Source organism: Manis javanica, chromosome 1 (genome assembly GCF_040802235.1).
Source record: "Manis javanica isolate MJ-LG chromosome 1, MJ_LKY, whole genome shotgun sequence".
Taxonomy (NCBI): Eukaryota; Metazoa; Chordata; class Mammalia; order Pholidota; family Manidae; genus Manis; species Manis javanica.
In genome coordinates, this window is record NC_133156.1 from 93,377,702 (window position 1) to 93,397,706 (window position 20,005).

Genomic DNA, 20,005 nt, shown 5'->3' on the forward strand with positions numbered 1-20,005 from the left:
TCACTATAACATATTGATAACATCTTTTTGTGGAGAAAAATTATATCCCCAGAATTGATCAGTTTAAGAGTTACTGCCCCCAAACCATTAATGTATTTATTTCAAAATATGTGAGCGAAACTTTTTCTGTATCCCTAATGAGCAAATTAGGCTCTATGTAAAATAAGTAGTTTAACTTAGAAATAAAATTTTAAATGGAAGTATAATAAACATGTTTTCCAACTCTTCTGCCTTCTGTAATACATTTATTACATGAAACAAAATTATGAATAAAAGATTAGGAAACAATGCTCAGAAAAAGTGTCTATGTATAGATGGTAAACAAGCAAGTTCTTCAGAAATAGTCTTTTTATCACTTCAGTTTTGTTTAAAAACATGTTTCAAACTAGAAGACTTGGCAAAGAACAGTCACATGAACTCTTAATAAATATATGTGATTGAGGATTCTGGGAGTGTGATGTACAATTTTTTTTGCTTATAATAGATGTGTAGAGGAAATTTGTAACAGTTAAAAGCAGAGGCTACATTTAAATTTCAGTAAAAAATTTAGTTAGAATTTTTAGAAAGAATGAACTAAAAGTTGATTATTTGTAAATGTTTGCATGTATGAGTATTAAGCATTGTCCCTAAAACAATATAGAACAATGAAATTGGAACCATATAAATGGACGCATTGGTTATTTTTTAAGTTGGCTAATATTCATCATAAAAGAGGTTTATCAGTGAAATATTTAAAATTTTGTTGCCCTTTCATAGGGAAAACTTGATGTATAACAAGCTTTCTAGTATCTTTATGTAGTCTTAAATACAGGAACACAGACTAAGTGGACTGTTTATGCCCCTTTTACCCTTAGAGTTGTGTGATTTTATGCTTTAAGACATTATCTCTGTAAGGAAGCATTTCATGGTGATGGAAGGAATATTTCTTTTTTCCAGAAAATGCTTATTTTGGTGACTTGATACACAGTAGGCCAATACCTGTTATTTAAATGAAGTATCCTACTTCCTTGCATTTCTCCATCTTGTCATTAACCTGGATATGATATCTGCAATGTGGACTAAACTCTTAACTATAGAAAACCTACTAACCATCATGCATTTGGTTGCTCAGCTTTCTAAGAACATCATTTCTGAACTGAAATAAACTGAATACCATTTTAGAGGTTATAATATAGCTATTAATTGGATGTGGAGTCTTACAGCTTTATTTTTCTTTTCAAGGTTGAAGAGATGGTGCACAACCACATGACGTATTCATTACAGGATGTAGGTGGAGATGCCAATTGGCAGTTGGTTGTAGAAGAAGGAGAAATGAAGGTAATTCTCAGTGAAATGTCATTGCTTACGAATTGCAGCTCTTTACAATAATATTACTGCCACATTGATATAAGGCAGCATTTTTAAATTACTTTTAAATAGATTATCACGTATCATCAAGGAAACACCAAATATTAAGAAATAAAATGTTTTGCTTCCCTGACTTAGCCTTTACACAGTTTGTTTACGGTCATAATATAAATCTATGGCATAAGCCACAGGTCACATTTAGCTGGTAGATAATTATTTGGATATTTCTCCTATTTATTTTTTAATATACTATATGTTATACCCAGATGTCACTTTGTTCCCTTTTTTTTTCTATACCTCACTTTCTGTCCTTTTTCATACTACCTGTTTTTGATATTTGGACATTTGTCAGCTAATCTTGCTCACATACCTAAACACAAGAGACAATGTAAGAGCAGGAAACAAGAAATTCAGATGGATTGAAAAGCAACAGCAGCATTGAATTTTGGATTACCTCATGCCCAAGGCATTAATGCTAAAGATAAAGAGATGTTTAATAAGACTACAAGCTATAACTTTAGTTAGGGTAAAAGGATATTAACATTTAAAAGATATCATTACTTAGCTTCATCCAATTATATATTGAATAAAAAGTAGTAGAGAAAATTGGAAAAGAGGTCTCTGATTTGAAACAATTAGATTATTTTACTCTGAAGAGAAGCATTTGAGCCATATCTGGAAATGGAAGCAAGGTTGTAACAAAGGTAAGGTAAGGGCGTTTAAGACAAATATAATGAGCAAAAACTTGAAAGCAAATTTCTTATTCAGGAGTTTTGCATAGACTGCTGAAACCAGAATTATTCTAGCAAATGAGATACAGTATTAAATGTTAGAATTTCCATTCCTCCTGAATATGGAGCAATTTAAGAAATAAGAGACAAGCAAATGAGATACCAAAATGTTAGTTATAAATCTGATAAATTGATTGGAGACTATGGCTTTAGATCAGTGGCCTCAAGGTCTTGCTCATATGTTGACCTAGAATTAAACTGTTTCTGATGTAGCTGGATAATCACAGACCTTCCCCATAAGAGCAGGCCCCAGAAGCAGATCAGGATGCATGCTGTGTGCAAAGAAGGCGTTGAGCCAAACCTAACTCATCCTCTCGGTGTACTCATCATTCAGATGAGTTAACTGGCTTTGTCCGTCTTCACTCCCTGCTGCCCAAGAAAGAAGTGAAGCGTCGAAGAGAAACCATGAAGTACCTCTACAAGGAATGAAGAGTGGGGAGTATAAAATAACTCACTAAAGAGAACAGTCTTGTCTGTAACAGGAGGTTAGCCACTATATGCCAGGTAATATTTTAGGAAGATGAAGCTGATAGGGAAGAAACTAGAGACCAAGCAAACCACTTGGGAGTGTCAGATACAAGCTGATGAAAGCCTAGCTAGAAGAGGTAACCAATAGTAGGAAAGTCAAGCTGTTGGATGACTCATAGATGATTAGTAATAGGCTTAATAGCTATGTCAAGTGTGAGGGAAGAATAAATATTCTGTAGAGTTTTCAGTTTGGGTGACTGGGTATACAGCAGTCGCAATAACATGAATAAATAAGCATATAGGGAAGGGTAGTTTGGTGAGGGAGATTGTAAAAAAGAAACTATTTGTGAAATGCCGAGCAGTGTCTGGCCCCATAAGCACTCCATAAATTAAGAGCTGGTTCTCCCTATGAGAACATGTTTCTTCATTTCTCAAAAAGATCTTATTATAAAACTTTTTAAAGTAGCAAGCCATCTAAAATTTTGAAATAATTTTACTCAGCACTTCAGGTACACAACCTTAGTATTTAAAGCAAGATAGTATAGATCTTTATGCCATTTTAGCTTTCAGTCATTAAACAAACAGTTGAGTGCCTGCTATGTTTCAGAGGGCGTTCTAGATGCTGAGGATACATTGAACAAAGCCGCCTTAAATCTGTATCCTTAAGGAGATTATGTTCTAACGAGGGCTAATTTGGCTTTCTTAGCTATGTTGAACAGTAATATGTTCAGTAAATAATGCCTAATTTAAACTGAAAAATATATATATATACATATTCATCTTTTAAACAACTCAAGTAATTAGTTGTTTACTGCATATGCATGTTTTTCATAGTTGAAGTTTATTTTGGATTCATAGTTTTAAAAATACTTATGTGTTATCTGTGTTTATAATTTGAAATTTAAAATTTCCTTTTAACACAATACTTATGTTCCATAAAAATATTTTCATATATAAAATTCTTAAAAGTCACTAACTTTAAAAACATGCTGTCAAATTTGTACTTCAGGTGGGGATTGATTTTTATTTTTTAAACAGGTTTTTATATATATCCTCTTTAGGTTTATAGAAGGGAAGTGGAAGAAAACGGAATTGTTCTGGATCCTTTGAAAGCTACCCATGCAGTTAAAGGCGTTACAGGACACGAGGTCTGCAATTACTTCTGGAATGTTGATGTTCGCAATGATTGGGAAAGTAAGCTGCCATTATTAACATATTTTGATAATTATTATTTTGAATTTAACATCAAACCCAATCTGATTTTTTGCATCTGATCTATAGTTTACAAAGTCAATGTAGAAAATATAGGAGAATCACATAGGGAACTGATACATTTAATACATTCCTTCCCTCTCCCTCTGTCCCTCTCTTCCTTTCACCTGTTTATCCATCTTTTTTTAACCTCACATTTAAATAAAACTTTTCACTGTATAAAATGCTTCTCAGTGTATTATAGCACTTAATCTAATAACTTAATAATCCTTCATAATAGAGAGGTTAAAGAGTAAAATTCAGGAAGGTCAGATGCCTTGTCAGAGTCCACAGAGTTAGTAGAGAGGCCAGGACTAAAAGGTGTTTTGCTTTATCATCTACTCTTTTCCCTTCCTGTTTTGTTTCCTTGGCAAATTATAGATGAATCCTGCTTTGGTTTGTTCAGCATTGTTCTTGGGTTTGTGTGTATGTGTTGCCCTTAGGTACCAAATTTCATATATATGGATACTTTTGAACATCATGACGTATTTGCAGTGGCAGTTTGACATTCTTTCTTTTTTCACAATACAGTCACCTAAGCCTAGATAGAACAGCCTAATTGAGCTTCAATAAATTAGGGGTTACGAAAAATGGTCATAGTGTTATGGAACAATGCAGTGGTGAACAGTGTTGCTTTCCTAATTTGAAGCTAGATACTGGGCCAAAGAAAATAAGATTTCCTGGTGATCAGATCTCACAGCCACTGTCTATAACCCTAATACTAAATAATAACTATCTTCCATTTGGACTTAGCCTAGGTAGGGCAGAATACTGTTAAATTTACCATAATGTCCATTTATAATTGACTTTCAGTATAAGTGAATTAATAACCTAAGAGAAGATGAAGATAGTATCTCTTTTTGGCTACTAATATTTTCTCTTCATTTCAGCAACTGTAGAAAACTTTCATGTCGTGGAAACATTAGCTGATAATGCAATCATCATTTATCAAATGCACAAGGTAAAGATTTCTTCATCCCAAAAGGATTCCAGTGTAGTTCAAACTGAGACATATAAATTCTCTTAAGGTAAAATTTGGCAGGAAATTAAATGCCATAAAAAATCCAAAGCCTTTATTAATAAGTCATGAATGTCATGTATTTGAAAGGTATATCAGCTCATTTAAAGCAAAAATGTGTGCAGACAAGAACCTGAGAAACATCCAGAAACAGTGTGTTTGATAAAGATCTGCAGTTATGTACACTTTAAGTCTAGAAAATACTGTAATCAAATCAAGTATTTTTCTAGCATCTAGTCTCTATAGGAGATAAATGATAGTTACCAAATACTAAAGTGAATCATAGTTTCTTGTGATGACTATAAGTGGAACAGAAAGTATGTTATTAGTCTATATTAAGACTAATAGATATGAAAGTGATCTAAGTGGACTATCTGAAAGTAAGGGAAAATTGCTGAGCATGACTATTGAGAGGTTGGTCATACAGGAGAGCACACAGAAACATTAAAATTAGTTTCCTTTCAATTCATTTATTCCTATGCTATTCCAGATATTTTAAAGAATTAAAATTTCTCTTACTCTGACTTGTTCCTCTTCTGAAAATTGCCAAATAATATATTTTATAAAGAATAATAACTACACTTACCATAGCATCTAGTAATGTATGTAATTACTGTGTTACCATGTTGTACATCTGAAACCAATATAATATTGTGTGTCAACTTTATTCCAACAAAAGAATTTTAATAAAAAAATAATGACATTAAAATTTGAGATATCCACCAAAAACAGTCTTATATGTTGTATAAGTAATATAATGATTCAGTCGGTACTTTTTTTCTCTTTACAAAATGATTTTTTAATTGAGCTGAATATATGAAAATATTTGAGATTTGCTATGTATTTCTTGAGCTCAGTGTTGTCACATCATCTTATATCTAGTGACTATGAGCTAGGCTTCATTTTACATGGTAGCTACTCAAGAAATGTATAACAAAGATACAGCATACAGATGTGAGGGGTGTAAGTGAAATCTAAAATTTAGTAAATGTTAAAATACCAGTTAATTGCTGTGTAATTTGGAATGAAGATAAATGACCAATAACTTAGAAGAATCTTATTATCTGAAGATAATTGATCCTGGAAAAAAAATAAGCTGTAAGTATTTCACTTGGTAAATGGTAGATGGATTGGAGAATTACATAGGTTGTATTAGGATAATTTCTTGAACAATAAAAATAACTAAAATATGTCTCTTATATGTAATAACATTTAAGTTACAATTACTTGAATAAATAAATTTTCCTGGCGTAATTTTTTCAACAGAATCCAGTAACACTATAGAGCATCTTTCTCTTTAAATTTAACTTCTTTTTTAATATGGTCTTAAGGAGGGTTACTCATCTCCTGATATTTAGGTCATTCTTACTCTTTAAATTTCAATCTTATCATCAACCTTGTAGATTTTCATCCATTAGTTCTAACATGGCCAAATTTTCATCTATCATTGGCTTCACATACATCTGCCCAACACTACTTTCATCAACTTTGTGAAATTCTGCCTCTTTAAAAGATGAACCATTTCACGTACAGATAATTACTGTTGTATTGACACTGAGTTGGCTGTTTACCATACTTAACAATCAGTAAAGACAGTGTGCATATTTTCTCTCATATAAAAGCACATAATCCCAGTTTTCAGAAACCTAGGTTCCACATCATTCCAACAGTATATTTTTTCTTGCTCACCATAAAGTTGAAAAATTTGGTCTTATTTAGAATTTTTCAGATGTGATTATGATTATCAAAGGAGCATTCTTCTTTCCCTAATGTCTCTGCTTTTAATTCTCTGAACAATTTAAACAAGTTTAATACTCTACCTAAAAGCAGAACATTACTGGGGACTATGGGAGGGGAAAATGGGGAATTACTGCTTAATTGGTACAAAATTTCTGTTTGGGGGTGATAATTTGTAAATTACATTATGAATGTACTAATGCCACTGGTTGTATACTTTAAGAAATGACTTAAATAGCATATTTTTTTGTTAACAATATAACCACAGTTTCTAAAAAAGAAAAAATAGCAGAACATTTTTCCTTTGATGGTATTATTCTGCACAGCCATTAAGTTAGTGTTCATAATTAATCCTTTGGTGGGTATTCTCAGATAATTTCCATTTAAAATTTGACAGAATTTACCTTCAAGTTTTTATTGATTTTATATTTGTTTGTTTGTTTTTTGTTAGTTCCATATTACATATAACTAAAAAATAGCTCAGATTTTCAAAATAGTTTTATTTCTTTCACAGAGAGTGTGGCCTGCTTCTCAGCGAGATGTATTATATCTTTCTGCCATTCGCAAGATACCAGCCTTGACTGAAAATGACCCTGAGACCTGGATAGTTTGTAATTTTTCTGTGGATCATGAGAGTGCTCCTGTAAGTACACTGTGTAAATGTGTATAGCCAAATACACAATAGAGGGCAAAAGTGATAAACACATATCACCCACAGAGAGAAACTTGACTTGATAAAGGTTCTTAATGTTGTTTTATGTTGGCTTGGCTCCTTGGAACAGTATAGCCCATGTGTTTTCTGAGGGCAACAGTCAGTGGCTATGAACATTCAAGTAGAGCTGTCTTCCTTCTGAAGTTGGGCAGACAGAGCCGAATGGGTAGATATGTAGGCCACTGTTCACAGTTCCCTCTAAAGTTAGGATCAACTACTGGCAAAACCTCTGTGGTTTCTACCTCAGTTTAGCCCCATTTACTACTTAAGAGGAGGGAAAATCATTCCTGGTGTCTTATCAACTTACTATGAGTTATTTATTGTTATTTATAAGATTTCATTGGAGGTGTTGGTAAGTTGTGGTTTTAGTTAACCTAATGTAACATTAGAGCAGTATTGATTACAAAATACTGGCTATCTGTTATACTGGTGTTTCATTTTTATTTTTTGTTTTGGCAGCTAAACAATCGATGTGTCCGTGCCAAAATAAATATTGCTATGATTTGTCAAACATTGGTAAGCCCACCAGAGGGAAACGAGGAGATTAGCCGGGACAATATTCTGTGCAAGATTACATATGTAGCTAATGGTATGTATTTTGTTGTTTACCGTGCTACTTGGCAATATGGGTGCTCTTAGTATGGTCTACATAATAACTGACAATTTAGACAAATGCCTTTTTAGTTTTTATGTTTTAGATTGGTAATTTTTAATTTGGAGAGATGTGTATCAAAATTACCAGGCAACTTTCAAACTACATATGCCTGAATTTCACCCCAAAACTACTTTTTTAGAATGTATGAGGCTGGGCTTGAAAACTTCATCTCTAGATCACAGATGCTTGGTTTTAAGAACCATTTTATTAGATATTTACCTTAGAATATGTACATAATTAGGAGTATGAGCAACAGTGAGGAAGAAAACTAACAGTTTTTTCTTGTTGTCAGGCTTTTTTGCTTTCTGAATCACTGCTCCCTAGTCTCTATGAATTGTAGTTACATATTTATATCACATGGGCTTGTCTTGGACAGTCCTGTTCCTCACTTACTTGTTTTCTTACTCACCCACCTTCCTGCCCGCAGCACTTAACTGGCATCTCTCCAGCCAAATCCTCAAACCTTCTTTATACAACATGTTAACTGCTAGTATGTGTAAGGAGTCAGTTGTGCCTGAGTAAGTTACTATTTGACTTTAGGAGAGTTTGATTAATAAACCTGTCCTAAGTAACTTGAAGTGCTGCTATTAATGAATGTTTCTTTCTTGTTCTCTGTTCTTGTCTGATGGTTAGTATTAAGAAATTAATGGTCAAGTATTTAAATAAGAGATGCTAACAGGTCCAATGTGAGGAATTTTTTATAGTAAAAGAACAAAAGGAATACTTCACATGTTTTTGGAGAATTATATCTTAACAGGCTTAAATTTTCCTTTATCTTACAGTGAACCCTGGAGGATGGGCACCAGCCTCAGTGTTAAGGGCAGTGGCAAAGCGAGAATATCCAAAGTTTCTAAAACGTTTTACATCTTACGTCCAAGAAAAAACTGCAGGAAAACCTATTTTGTTCTAGTATTAACAGGTACTGGAAGATACATGTTATCTTTTTTTAAAAAAAACTTTTATTTGACTAATAATGACTGCAGATACTAAAATATAGGTAATTATTGAAAGTAGTTTTGTGTTTTATGATGTTTCTGGATAATTACAGTCTTTATAGCCATCAAAACTTGTTTTTTCTGTTTATATAATACCTGCTTATTTAGAGAAAATTTTCAATATTGTAGAACCATGGAATTTTAGAAGTACAAATTCTCTGTTTTTTCCTTCCCTAAGTTACTGTTAGATTTGTTGCATATCTTCCAGACTTTTATACATATATGTACTGTACTGACATCTATTCCTTGATTATTTTTTAAAATGTGATTATTCTATACTTAACTGTTTTGCAGCTTGCTATTTCTACTTAACAGTATATCTTGACTATTATTCCATATAAAGATATGAAATACATAAAACCATCTCATTCTTTTAACATATTTTTTTACTGTCAAATAATGCTGCTGTGAACATCTTTGCACAAGGGGCTGGGATCTTCAATTTTTTTTAAATAAATGATATGTTAACATAGTTCAAAAGTCAAAAGTATGAAAAGATATGGCCCTTATTCCGTGGTCACTCAGTTTGCACACTTGCGCACACATACACAGAGAAGTGTTTATCTGCTATTACTAGTTTCTTGTGTATCTTCCCAAATATTTTTTTATGCCTGAATGAGCAGATACAAGTATGTTCCTCCCACACATACACCTTTTTGTTGTTGAAGAGAAGGTACCATACTTTACACACTGTTCTGCATCTTGATTTTTGTGCTTAGTTTACCTTGAAGGTTTTCCACATTAGCAGAACTTCCTCTTTTTTGTTTTGAATTCAAGTATAGTTGGCATTATATTAGTTTCAGGTATACAACATAGTGATTCAATATTTATTTACAGTCTGAAATTCTCACCATAAGACTAGCTGTCACCATACAAAGATAATACAATATTAATGGCTATTCCCTATGCTGTACTTTTTATCCCCATGACTTACTATATTTTATAACTCAAGCTGACCTCTTGATCCCCTTCACCTATTTCACACCCCCTCCTCCCAATCTCTCTCCCTTCTGGCAACTTTCAGTTTGTTCTCTGTATTTATGAGTTTGTTTGGGGTTACATTTGTTTGTTTGTTCATTGGTCTTGTTTTTTAGAATCCACATTTCCTCATCCTTTGTTTATGGCTATGCATTGTATGGATGTATATTACTTTTTCTCTAACCAGTCCTCCCTTGGTAGATACTAAAGTTGCTTCCAATTTTTGTTACAACAGTGTTGCAATTATATCCATATGTCATTTTGCACTTACAAGTTTATATATGGGATAAATTACTCGGTGTGACCCTGCTGGCACTTCTGGGGGATTTGTGCATCTGTAATTTAGATATTGCCCTCTTAAAGGTTATATTAATTTACAGTCTCCCCAGTAATAGTGTACTGGAGTGCCTGTTTCCCTGTACCTCACATAATGTGTGAAATAAAATTTTGTTTTTTTCCTAACTTGATGGGTAAAAAAATACTTTTTAATTATATTTCTCTTATTGTGAATGAGTTTGAGCAACTGTTGGTCCATTTAAGAACCATTAGTATAAGTGTATTTCTGTGAACTCTCAGTATATGTTAACATTTAAGTGTTTAATAGCTAATACCAAAATATAATTCACAAGTAAGTACATACAAATGTCCTCTCATTCTGAACTACATTGAATGTTAAATCACTGGCCTAGGAATTTATATTCTTGAGTCAGTTTCTTATATAAAAATAATATAGTCAACAGCCATATAGTGATTGATATTTTTTATTAAGTCTGGTATCTGATGCTTTTTATGGTGTTTTCTTATAAAACAAAACTCAAAGACTAAATTTATTGTCTGATACTAACACAAGAGTTATTGCATTGATATCACAGATACTTAACTTTTCCCAGGAAAAACGTTGCCTGAAAGTGTTAAACACGTTCTGGTCTTATTTACCTGAATGGTTACAGTTTTGGAATATACTGGGTCCTTTGAGAGATTCTTTTTCTTCAAGCTGAAATGCACTGCATACATACACTGTTTTTAGAATATCTTTTACTTTAGAATTGTTATGGCTAGATCTGAACACGTAGCTTCTTATTAATTCTGTTTCTGCACTGTATTTATCAAACCCAAAACCTGATGCCTCATGAAAGCAGCAGGCTTGTCACCGTACATAGCTGTTTGTCTCTCCCCTCGGCCTTAAGATTTCTAAAGAGCTGCTGTTGGCTCTGACCAAGACCAGGCATGCAGCTATATCTGCTTTCTCTCTTCATCTCCTCTACAACCCAGCCTTGCTAATAATAAGCAGGGTAGAAAATAGATCTGTGTGTTGAGCAAAAGAAATCAGAATGCAGTTATATATAGAACATGCTTTCACCTGTGTTTGAGAAGAATGATGATTTGCATTTGCAAAATACATCCTAACATATTAACAGCATTTGCCTTGAAACTGTTGGATTTGGGGCATTGTTTTATTGATTGTGTATGTATGTGGGTGTGCATGCGTGTGTGCGTGCATATGCACACTTTCTTTTTTTTGTCAACCTAGGAGGGAAGGGATTGAAATCCTTTGAAAAACACTCATCTCAGAGGAAGGAAGTAGCATTGTTTGTGGATGTTTGTGTATATATATATATATATATATATATATATATATATATAAAGATATAACTGAAAACACTCACTGGCCAAAATTCAGCTCTGGCCTTGAGCTCTTTTCTGGCAAAGAACCAAATTCAAACCTTAGCAGGCAGTGAAAATCTTTACCTAAAGTAATATTTGAAATTTACCTAAAGTAATTTGTAATTTACCGAAAGTAATACTTGTTTCATAATAATTTTGGAAGATGTATACATGAAGTGAATCCTAGCTTCAAAACCTTAGGAAAGCTAACATTCTTCATTTTGATGGAGGACCAGTAACTTTCAGTAGTGTGTATCATCTTCAGAAAAATTGCAAAAGAGTTAATATAGTACACAGATATTTAAAATTTAGCCAAAACTCTTAAACTCATTTGTGAAGGTATGAGTATGTTTGTTTCTTAGGGGAGATGTCTTTCCCATAGCCTACCTAAATTTTTTAAATTCTTGATGAGTAGTATTGTATAGCATAACTTTTATTGAGGACTGAAAAGAAGGAAATGCCAGTTTGTGGGGTACAGATCCAAAGATCTCTGGGTAACTCCTTCTTTACTTACCTGTAACACATTGACCTTTCTAATTTTTTCTAACTTTCAAAAGATTCCCATTATACCTTCTGTTCCTTGTTGATGGGAAAAATTTCAGATATGCTAGGTTAATAATTTTATATTCTTAAAGGTAAAAATCTTAAAGGATAAACTTCAGTAGATATTCTGTTCATTTCATGAATCCAGAGGTTAGGAGGGACCTGTTCTGGTAATCTTGCAGCAGTTAGTAATAATATATTGCTGAATTTTTTACTTGTCATTTTCTTTCCTGCAGTGACTGCAGCAAGGTTGTGTGACATTCCATGTTGGAGAAAGGAACAAAAGGCAAAATTGAATGCTCTAAGCTGGAATAGGATCTATAGCCTTGTCTATGACCCAACACCATGGTCTGGTGTACAAAAATGAAGAAATACTGCAATAGCAAAGCTGAACATCTAACACTAACTATCTTCTGCTATATCTCCTCGCTCAGCGCATAACTATCAATACATGTAAAATTACATGTACATGGCTATATTTTTATTTGCTTGCTCCTTGAAGAAAAAAATCGACTTTGAATCACAACTAGGATTGATGCTTTAATTTTTGGAAAATTTTTCAGAATTTTTAATTTACTGTGGTCCGGCCTAAGGTCCTCATTTATATCAGGTTTGTTCACAAATGGAAAGCACAGAAGTTGAATGCACATGGGGTATGTGCTTCCTGTGTGACAAGGGTCTGGATGGGGTTCTTCTTTCAGGCCTATATTCAAATCTATGTCCAGAATTTTTTGACTTTTTTGCTTTGTATAATCATAGAATTCATTGCTGCTGGTTTCTATAATGATTCATGTTATGTAATGTCTCTCTTAATAACTGAGGGCTGCCAGTAACCTGTGATTTTGCCTTTTCTAGTCTTACTCCCATGAAGAACCTGGTTCTGATGGAGAAAGAGTGAAAATGAAAAGTGTAATTTTTTTCCCCAGATATCTTTATATTTCTGTTGTATTTTTAGTTGGTGATACTGTGTGTTACAGAATTGTTTCAGTTTGTTCACAAACAATTTGGTAATTCCTAAATTGTTCTGCCTGCCTCCAAACAAGCATACAGATCTTGTTGGCATAAACTACTTTCTAGTAAAATGGTCAGGATAAAATGGGCTCATGCTTTCCTGAAATTTAAGAGGATATACAATATTACTTTTTAAAGCAAATCAAACTGTTTGAGTCTGACATTTGATTTAATATTTCTAGTGTTTGGTAACAGGTATGTTTGTTCTTTTAATTTGGGTTGGTTTAAAAAGATACATTGCAAGATCTGCATAGAAAATATGAGTGGTGCTCTGGTTTGCTTCTTGATCAGAAACTTTAGCACAACAGTAAATGATTCCAAGTGATTCAAACTGAAAGTCTTTCTTTAGTTGCTCTAAGAACTTAAATGTAAAATACCTTTTTTAGTTTTAGGTCTCTGTGAACAACCTTGAATCATGGAGTTGGGGCAAGGAATGGTACTCACTGAAGTAGCAATGATGGCCCACTTCATAATCTTCAGTGTGTTTAACACAAGTGTGCTTATTACATGAATCAGGGGCGTTTGTAGATGCTTCGCTGATGGTCATCTCTGTAGAAACACAGAAGTCAAGACACATTTTATAAAGCAGAAAGTCATATCCCATAGAACATGTCCTGTATATATTTCCTACAAGGTAATGGAGTCTTAATGATAAATGCAAGGTGATAATTTAATGATGGGATTCGTCTGATCACTTAATATGCACAATCCTGGAAGTGAATTACTTGCATCAGATATAATGGTATTTATTATTCTGTATATAGAGAAAAATACTTATAAAACATATGCTTACATTACATGCATGCAGATATCATGCTCCATAAATCTTTTCTATTTTTTAATTTACCTTTCTCTAAATGATGTGCATGGAATATGCCTTATTACAGAAAAATGCTGTTCATAATTTGACTACGTGGAAAAGTGCCTATATGGTGGTAATGCTAGTAAGGCAAATAAGACAAATTATCACATCAGTTTACTACATCACCAGTTAACGTTTTGTATCGTGATGTTTAAAAAAGAAAAATTTATACCTCAAATATGTATTTTATTTTACAATCAACTGTGGGTTGGGTTGGAGTATGGGAGGGCTGGGGGGAGAAGGTTTATTCACCATAGCCACTGATGGGAATGTTCAAAAAAAGAATTCTATAGGCCCACATAAATGTTTCTCTGTTTGCTATTTCTGGTAACTATCATGAACATGAACACGTAACTTTCATAACTAAATTGGATAGCTGTATTTTACAAAGGTATGGAAAGCTTACAAAGTAGTATCTAAATCTAATTATCATTAGTTACATTTGCACTAACTAAATGTTAATTATGTACTTTTGCAATTCTGTAAATAAAATGATTACACTGAAAATGTTTGTATCAAAAGAAGAAAAGAAAACTTTTCCTTTAGGTAACTGCACTGGTATTTCACTAGAGCTCATCCCTTCCAATCAGACTTAGAAATGAGTTGGGGAATATGAGTAGAGTTGAAAAGAGGTACTAGCATTTTAGACAATATTCAAACCCTCTAGAATTATTTCTGATGGCTAAATCCTACATAACTGAACATTCGTGATTTCTTATCCACAGTTATTTTCCTGTCCCTAAGCCAAAAAATAATTTCATCCTTTTATTCTCTTTGCTACTCAGTTACTTGTTTGTACTGTGGTGGATAGAGACTTGAAAACTATGGTTCATAAGGAGTTCTGTCCGTGAGTGCCCACTGTACAGGCCAGGAGAGCACAGAATTTCACGTGGAATTCAGGACTCCTGACTTTGGTTTGCACAGGGGCACCCAGACCAAGGAGGGGGATGGCTGAAGGAGATATAAAATTCAAAATAAGGAAAAGGAGGAATGGGTTTGCCATTTGTTCAGTTTCATCAACTAATTTATACACCTATACAACATCAGAGTCAATTCCTATTGAGAAATTTTTGGTTGGGCTGAGCTGGTTTTCTTGTGAAATAGTACTGGTTATCTTTAAGCTTATCAATTGTTTGTCCAGTTAAACACTTTCACCAGTATTTAGTCCAAGTTGTACAAATGATGTATTTGGATTATTGTCATTTTTCACCTACAAACTCAAAACATAATCATTTTAAAGTACCTTGGGAGTGTGTAGAGCGTTAACTATTATATAATAGCTTTATGATCCTGATGATGTTTTTAAAAAAAATTAAGTTGGATCTTCCATGTTACAATCACAAAATTGAAACCAGTATTTAAAAGTGGAGAAGTATTAAAATATTATGGACAAATGTGCTTGTTTGATTTTTTTTTTCTTAACCCCAAGATACTGCCCTGCATAATTCTCCAATAGTTATGAGCTTAAAATACTCCAGTGTTCATAAAAATTTAGGTTGTAACCCAGTTAGGGATCAGGAAAACTATTAATGAGTTACAAACAATTCTTTTTTTAACATAGTACAGAGTGGAGCAGATTACATAGCATGTAATAAAGGTAAATAATTGTGAATCTTTTCATATGTATATGTGTGTGTGATGGCTTACAATTTAAAGTGAATTACTATGGATCCTGGTCCAAAAGTTTTTTAAAATTCTAGACAGTGAAGCTGTATACAGTTGGGTGTCTCTAAACACAGTCACACTTAAAATTCAACTACATGCATTGGCTATAAATAAATCATCCCTCATTTATTAAATAATACAGCAAGTCCACTTGTTAACACTTAGGGAATTTATGCCTTAGAAAACTGAGGTGGATTTGCAGTTCACTCAGTCATTGGGTTCCTCCATGGTTTTATTGAAGGGCTCTGAACATACTTCTTTACTAGTGTTCAAAGATACATACCATCCAAACAAGATGAATCTGGTGGGACGTTGGAGAGAAAATCTGGCTGTTGCACTGTATTCATTTATTTCACAGAAGTAGTATGTGGTCCTCAAAACACACTTCTTAAGGAGTTTTCAAGTGCATTTTTAACTAGATGCAGTTTTTCTGTTAGGCTTGACTTTGGAATAGAACCTGCAAATAATGTGTAGTTATAACTAGCCATTTTAAATAGTATCTTAACAGATTTTGCTGTTGAACTAGATGACAACATGACTTGTATTCTTATAGCATGTGCATTGTTGACCGATTAAAACAAGTTTTCTGTGACTCTTCCATGTCTGTATACTTTGAATATCATTAACCTTATGAATATCCTTTTGGCTCTCTTCCAAAGAATTCTTTGAATTTAGTACTAGAACAAATCTTAAAAGATCTTTGAAGTTACTAAAAGATGCTCATGAGTCTGCTATGAGTCTGAAGTGCTGAATGAGGATGTCTCCTTTAAGCAGCTCTGCCGTGCACCATTCCTGCATTTTCTCTAACTTCCCTTATGACAGCACTGGCAGCTGGGGGTTGGGGTGGTACCACCCCTGTTTCACAGGTAAGGAAACGGCCTAGGATTCCTGGCCTACTGAGTAAGGTCTCTTTACATTAGACTCTTCCTCTTATTGATGCCTTTTGTATTTGCTATCTAGAATATAAATATAGAAAGAGTTGTCTTGCTTCAAGACTAGCACTTTTGAGTTGGAGGTCTTACCACCACAGACTCAGTATTAGCTTCATAATATACGAAGTACTGTGTGTCATAAACTCTCACCAGATAGGTAAATTGTATCTCAATTAAATTTGACCATCATTTGATGGTTAACTGCCTTCCTGTCCTCCAGCTGAGAGGGATGAAACGAAACTGTCACAGAGCACCACTACAAGCCCAAAGTTGTCGGGTTTTTCAACTCATGGACAAACTCCGACAGAGCCATCACTGTTTCATGGCACTTGCTGCTGCAGAACGGCCCCTGAGGTATCGCCTAAAGCTCTGGGTCCACTAATGGTCAATTTGTTGTGTTCCTTTCATACTGTTATTCCTTAGAATTCCTAAGTGGTAGCTGGGTCCAGCTGCAGGGGAGGCTGTGTGCAGCAGCTAAATCAAGATGTAGTCAATGTCCAAATCATTCTAGCAATGTGGCCGAGATAGGACCCAAAATGATTCCCAGAGCAAATACTTATGTAGCGCCTACTACTGGCCATGCAGTGTTACATAGGATTGGGGATAAACAATAAACTGGTTGGCTTCCGTTTTTGTCATAACCAAACTTTTTAGAAATGTATCGAAACTGAGGAAAAAAGTCTTTCTGAGATCAGAAGCATTTGAGTAAGGTACATTGAATGATGGACTTGGTTGCATTGGAGATGCTGGAAAAGTCTGTATGGTTTTTTCGGGTGAGGAGTTTGGTTCTCAGTTGTCTCCAGAGGTAGATAGGAAATGTGTTGTTGCTGTGTTTTATCAAGTTCACCAACTTCTGTGCACGTTGATGACACCAGATTAACTGGTAAGTTGTTCTACTCTTAATTTACAACTACAATTTATGGTTAGTGACTGATTTTTCATTCCTAACATCCAATAGGTTTTTCTGTTACTTCTAAGTGAATTTTTATCCATGTTCCTGGGTACCATGTATTCAACATATCAAAAGAATGAGACCCAGAAGCCAGAAGGCCTGAGTTTTTCTGGCTCTCTCACCTGAACAGCTTTAATCTTGCCAAGTCACAATAATGCTGGGGTTCTTCTTTATGGAAGAATGAACTTCGCAAACACTCTAAGTAGGAGAGCAAGTGAGAGGCTTTTATTTAGAGATAAAGTAAGAGGAAAGAGCTCCTGGCTTGGGCCAGTAGGGACAAGAGAGTCAGGGGTGGTGGTGCTATCTAGGGGATTTATAGGCAGTTGAGAGACAAAGGGCTAGGGATGCAGACTTACCAGATGGTTCCAAAATGTTTATTTTTGAAGAGATACTAAGTTTCTTATGAGTGGGTTATTTTTCAAAGTTAACTTAACACAAGAAATTTACTGCTCTGATTCTTTCCCAGGATAGCCACATTTTGATCTGGGAGCATATCAATTAAGACTGCCTGCCTTGCTTCAAAGATGGGCTGAGTTAGTGTTTGTTTGATTAAAATGCAATCTTAGCTTTAAGATAGAATTTTTCCTAAATAAGCTGGGCCTTTGAGCAGGCTAAAGTAAATCTTACAATGGTATGTTCTCATTGACAGAGTGAAAACATAGGCTATGCTGAGGCTATTATCTGGGGAGTATTTAAACTTCTAGGCCAAGTTGCTGCTGGCTTTTTAGTTTTAACTAATCACTAAAGAATGCTTATATTCCTCTGGCTTTGCTTAAATGTTTAACATGGAGTTTTGGTAGGGGTCTTTTTGCAGAGGTCCTCACCCTACTCTGTTTAAACCCACGGTCCCTGTCTCAACTTCAATATCTCTAAATCAGCTTTTCTCTTCTATAAAGTGATAAAGAATCACCTACCATGGCTACATCCCAGGGTTGTTTGGGAAAGAATGAGATAATGTGTTTTAAAATGCTTAGAAAACATTAAAGTGCTATACAAATACAAGGAATTAGCTACAAACATGTTACGTACTCTTTTGGATGCAAAAGATGAGCAAGACACAGGAAGAATAACAAAGATAAAATGTGAGGACTCAGGGCCTAACTGTAAGTCACTTGGCCTATCTGGCATTTAGCCTACAGGGTTACGTTCAGTAAGGGAAAAAGCTAGAAGAGGCAGAGGCAGTTTATGGAAAACTTTGAAGGCTATACAGAGTAGTTCTTCATTCTACCAGCAATGGGAGCCACTGAGGGTTGTTTTGAGCATTGTTCTACACATTTGAGAAAAATCAGTGGGACTCGGTGCTCTAGCTTGGTTTGGATGTGTTAATGTCATTTTATTAATAAATAATTCCCATGCCAATGTCAGAAATGGGGAGGGGAAATAGTTTTAAAAACTCTGGCCACTATCAAATTATCCTTTATTATTTAATGCCTCTTGCAAAACACATTTTAATTGTGCCATCATCTCCAGGACTGAGTCCACAGTCCTTGAACTCAGTCTGATGTCCAAGGTATTTTTTAGGAGTTTGGCCTTAGCCCATCTGCCTTACCAGCCTGCCTCACCTTGCTCGCCTCTACAAATCAATCATTCCATCCAGGCAGGTTTACTCCATGTCACTCAGGAAACAGAAGCAAGTTGCCTTGTAAGGAACTTTTCTCTCCTCCAGTCACCACCTAAAATCTACTTCAGGGTCCCAGTTTCTGACCTTAATTATGCCAGCCCCTCAGCTCTTCGTCAGTTCTGTTGTAGGTGCTTTCCCTTCACACTCAGGCTATATAACATCCGTTGTTACCAAACCCCCCCAACACAAGACCAGGTTCTTGAGACTCAGTGTCACAGAAATCAACTGAACTTGAAGGAAAACAAACAGGCAGAGTTTATTAGACATAGCTTGTATGCAAGGGAGCTGCAGGAAAGAGAGAAGTCAGGCCCACCAGAAAGGGGGTCTTGTGGGGCTTATTTATAAAGGCAGTCGTTGAAGGTCCAGGGGATCCAAGGTATGACAGGGATTGTTCTTTCTTGATATTTTCACACCAGTATTTCCCAGGTGGGGCACTACTTTGATGGTTAACAGACAACAGTTTATAATCTCACAGTCTGTTAGTCAAAAAGTGTCTTTTGATGCCCTAGAACAGGGTTTTAGAAAAAAGAATGTTAATTATAAATCACCACAGATAAGTTAACTGAAAGATTGTACTTGATCAGGGGCTATTCTAAGAATATGTTTTCAAGTTAGGTACATGTCCCAAGAGGGAGGCTGATTCCCAAATGGAGTTCATCCCTCTTTAGCCCCTGCTTGCCTCTCTGCCATTGCTTGTTGTGTAAGTCTGGCAGTTGTACTAATACAGTAGACATGTTTATCAGCCCAACTGGCTTGTCCCTTAGAACATAGGGCCCCACATAAAGTCAGCAGTTTCAATAGA

General features: G+C 34.7%; 1 protein-coding gene across 5 annotated transcripts in view; it reads left to right on the plus strand.

Annotated features, from left to right (window-relative positions):
- CERT1 (ceramide transporter 1) overlaps positions 1 to 16,290 on the plus strand; it is a 118,862-nt gene extending 102,572 nt beyond the window's left edge. For 4 of the 5 annotated variants that reach the window (XM_037000292.2, XM_073235010.1, XM_073235017.1 and 1 more), the window contains 7 exons: positions 1,222 to 1,317; positions 3,668 to 3,800; positions 4,748 to 4,818; positions 7,127 to 7,255; positions 7,784 to 7,913; positions 8,762 to 8,898; positions 12,397 to 16,290. In XM_037000292.2, coding sequence (XP_036856187.1) covers positions 1,222 to 1,317; positions 3,668 to 3,800; positions 4,748 to 4,818; positions 7,127 to 7,255; positions 7,784 to 7,913; positions 8,762 to 8,889 — 687 coding nt within the window. In that variant the 3' untranslated portion in view covers positions 8,890 to 8,898; positions 12,397 to 16,290. Of the gene's footprint in view, positions 1 to 1,221; positions 1,318 to 3,667; positions 3,801 to 4,747; positions 4,819 to 7,126; positions 7,256 to 7,783; positions 7,914 to 8,761; positions 8,899 to 12,396 lie in introns of those variants that run through there. The other variant, XR_012130540.1, reaches the window with a different exon arrangement.
- Positions 16,291 to 20,005: the final 3,715 nt, after the last annotated feature.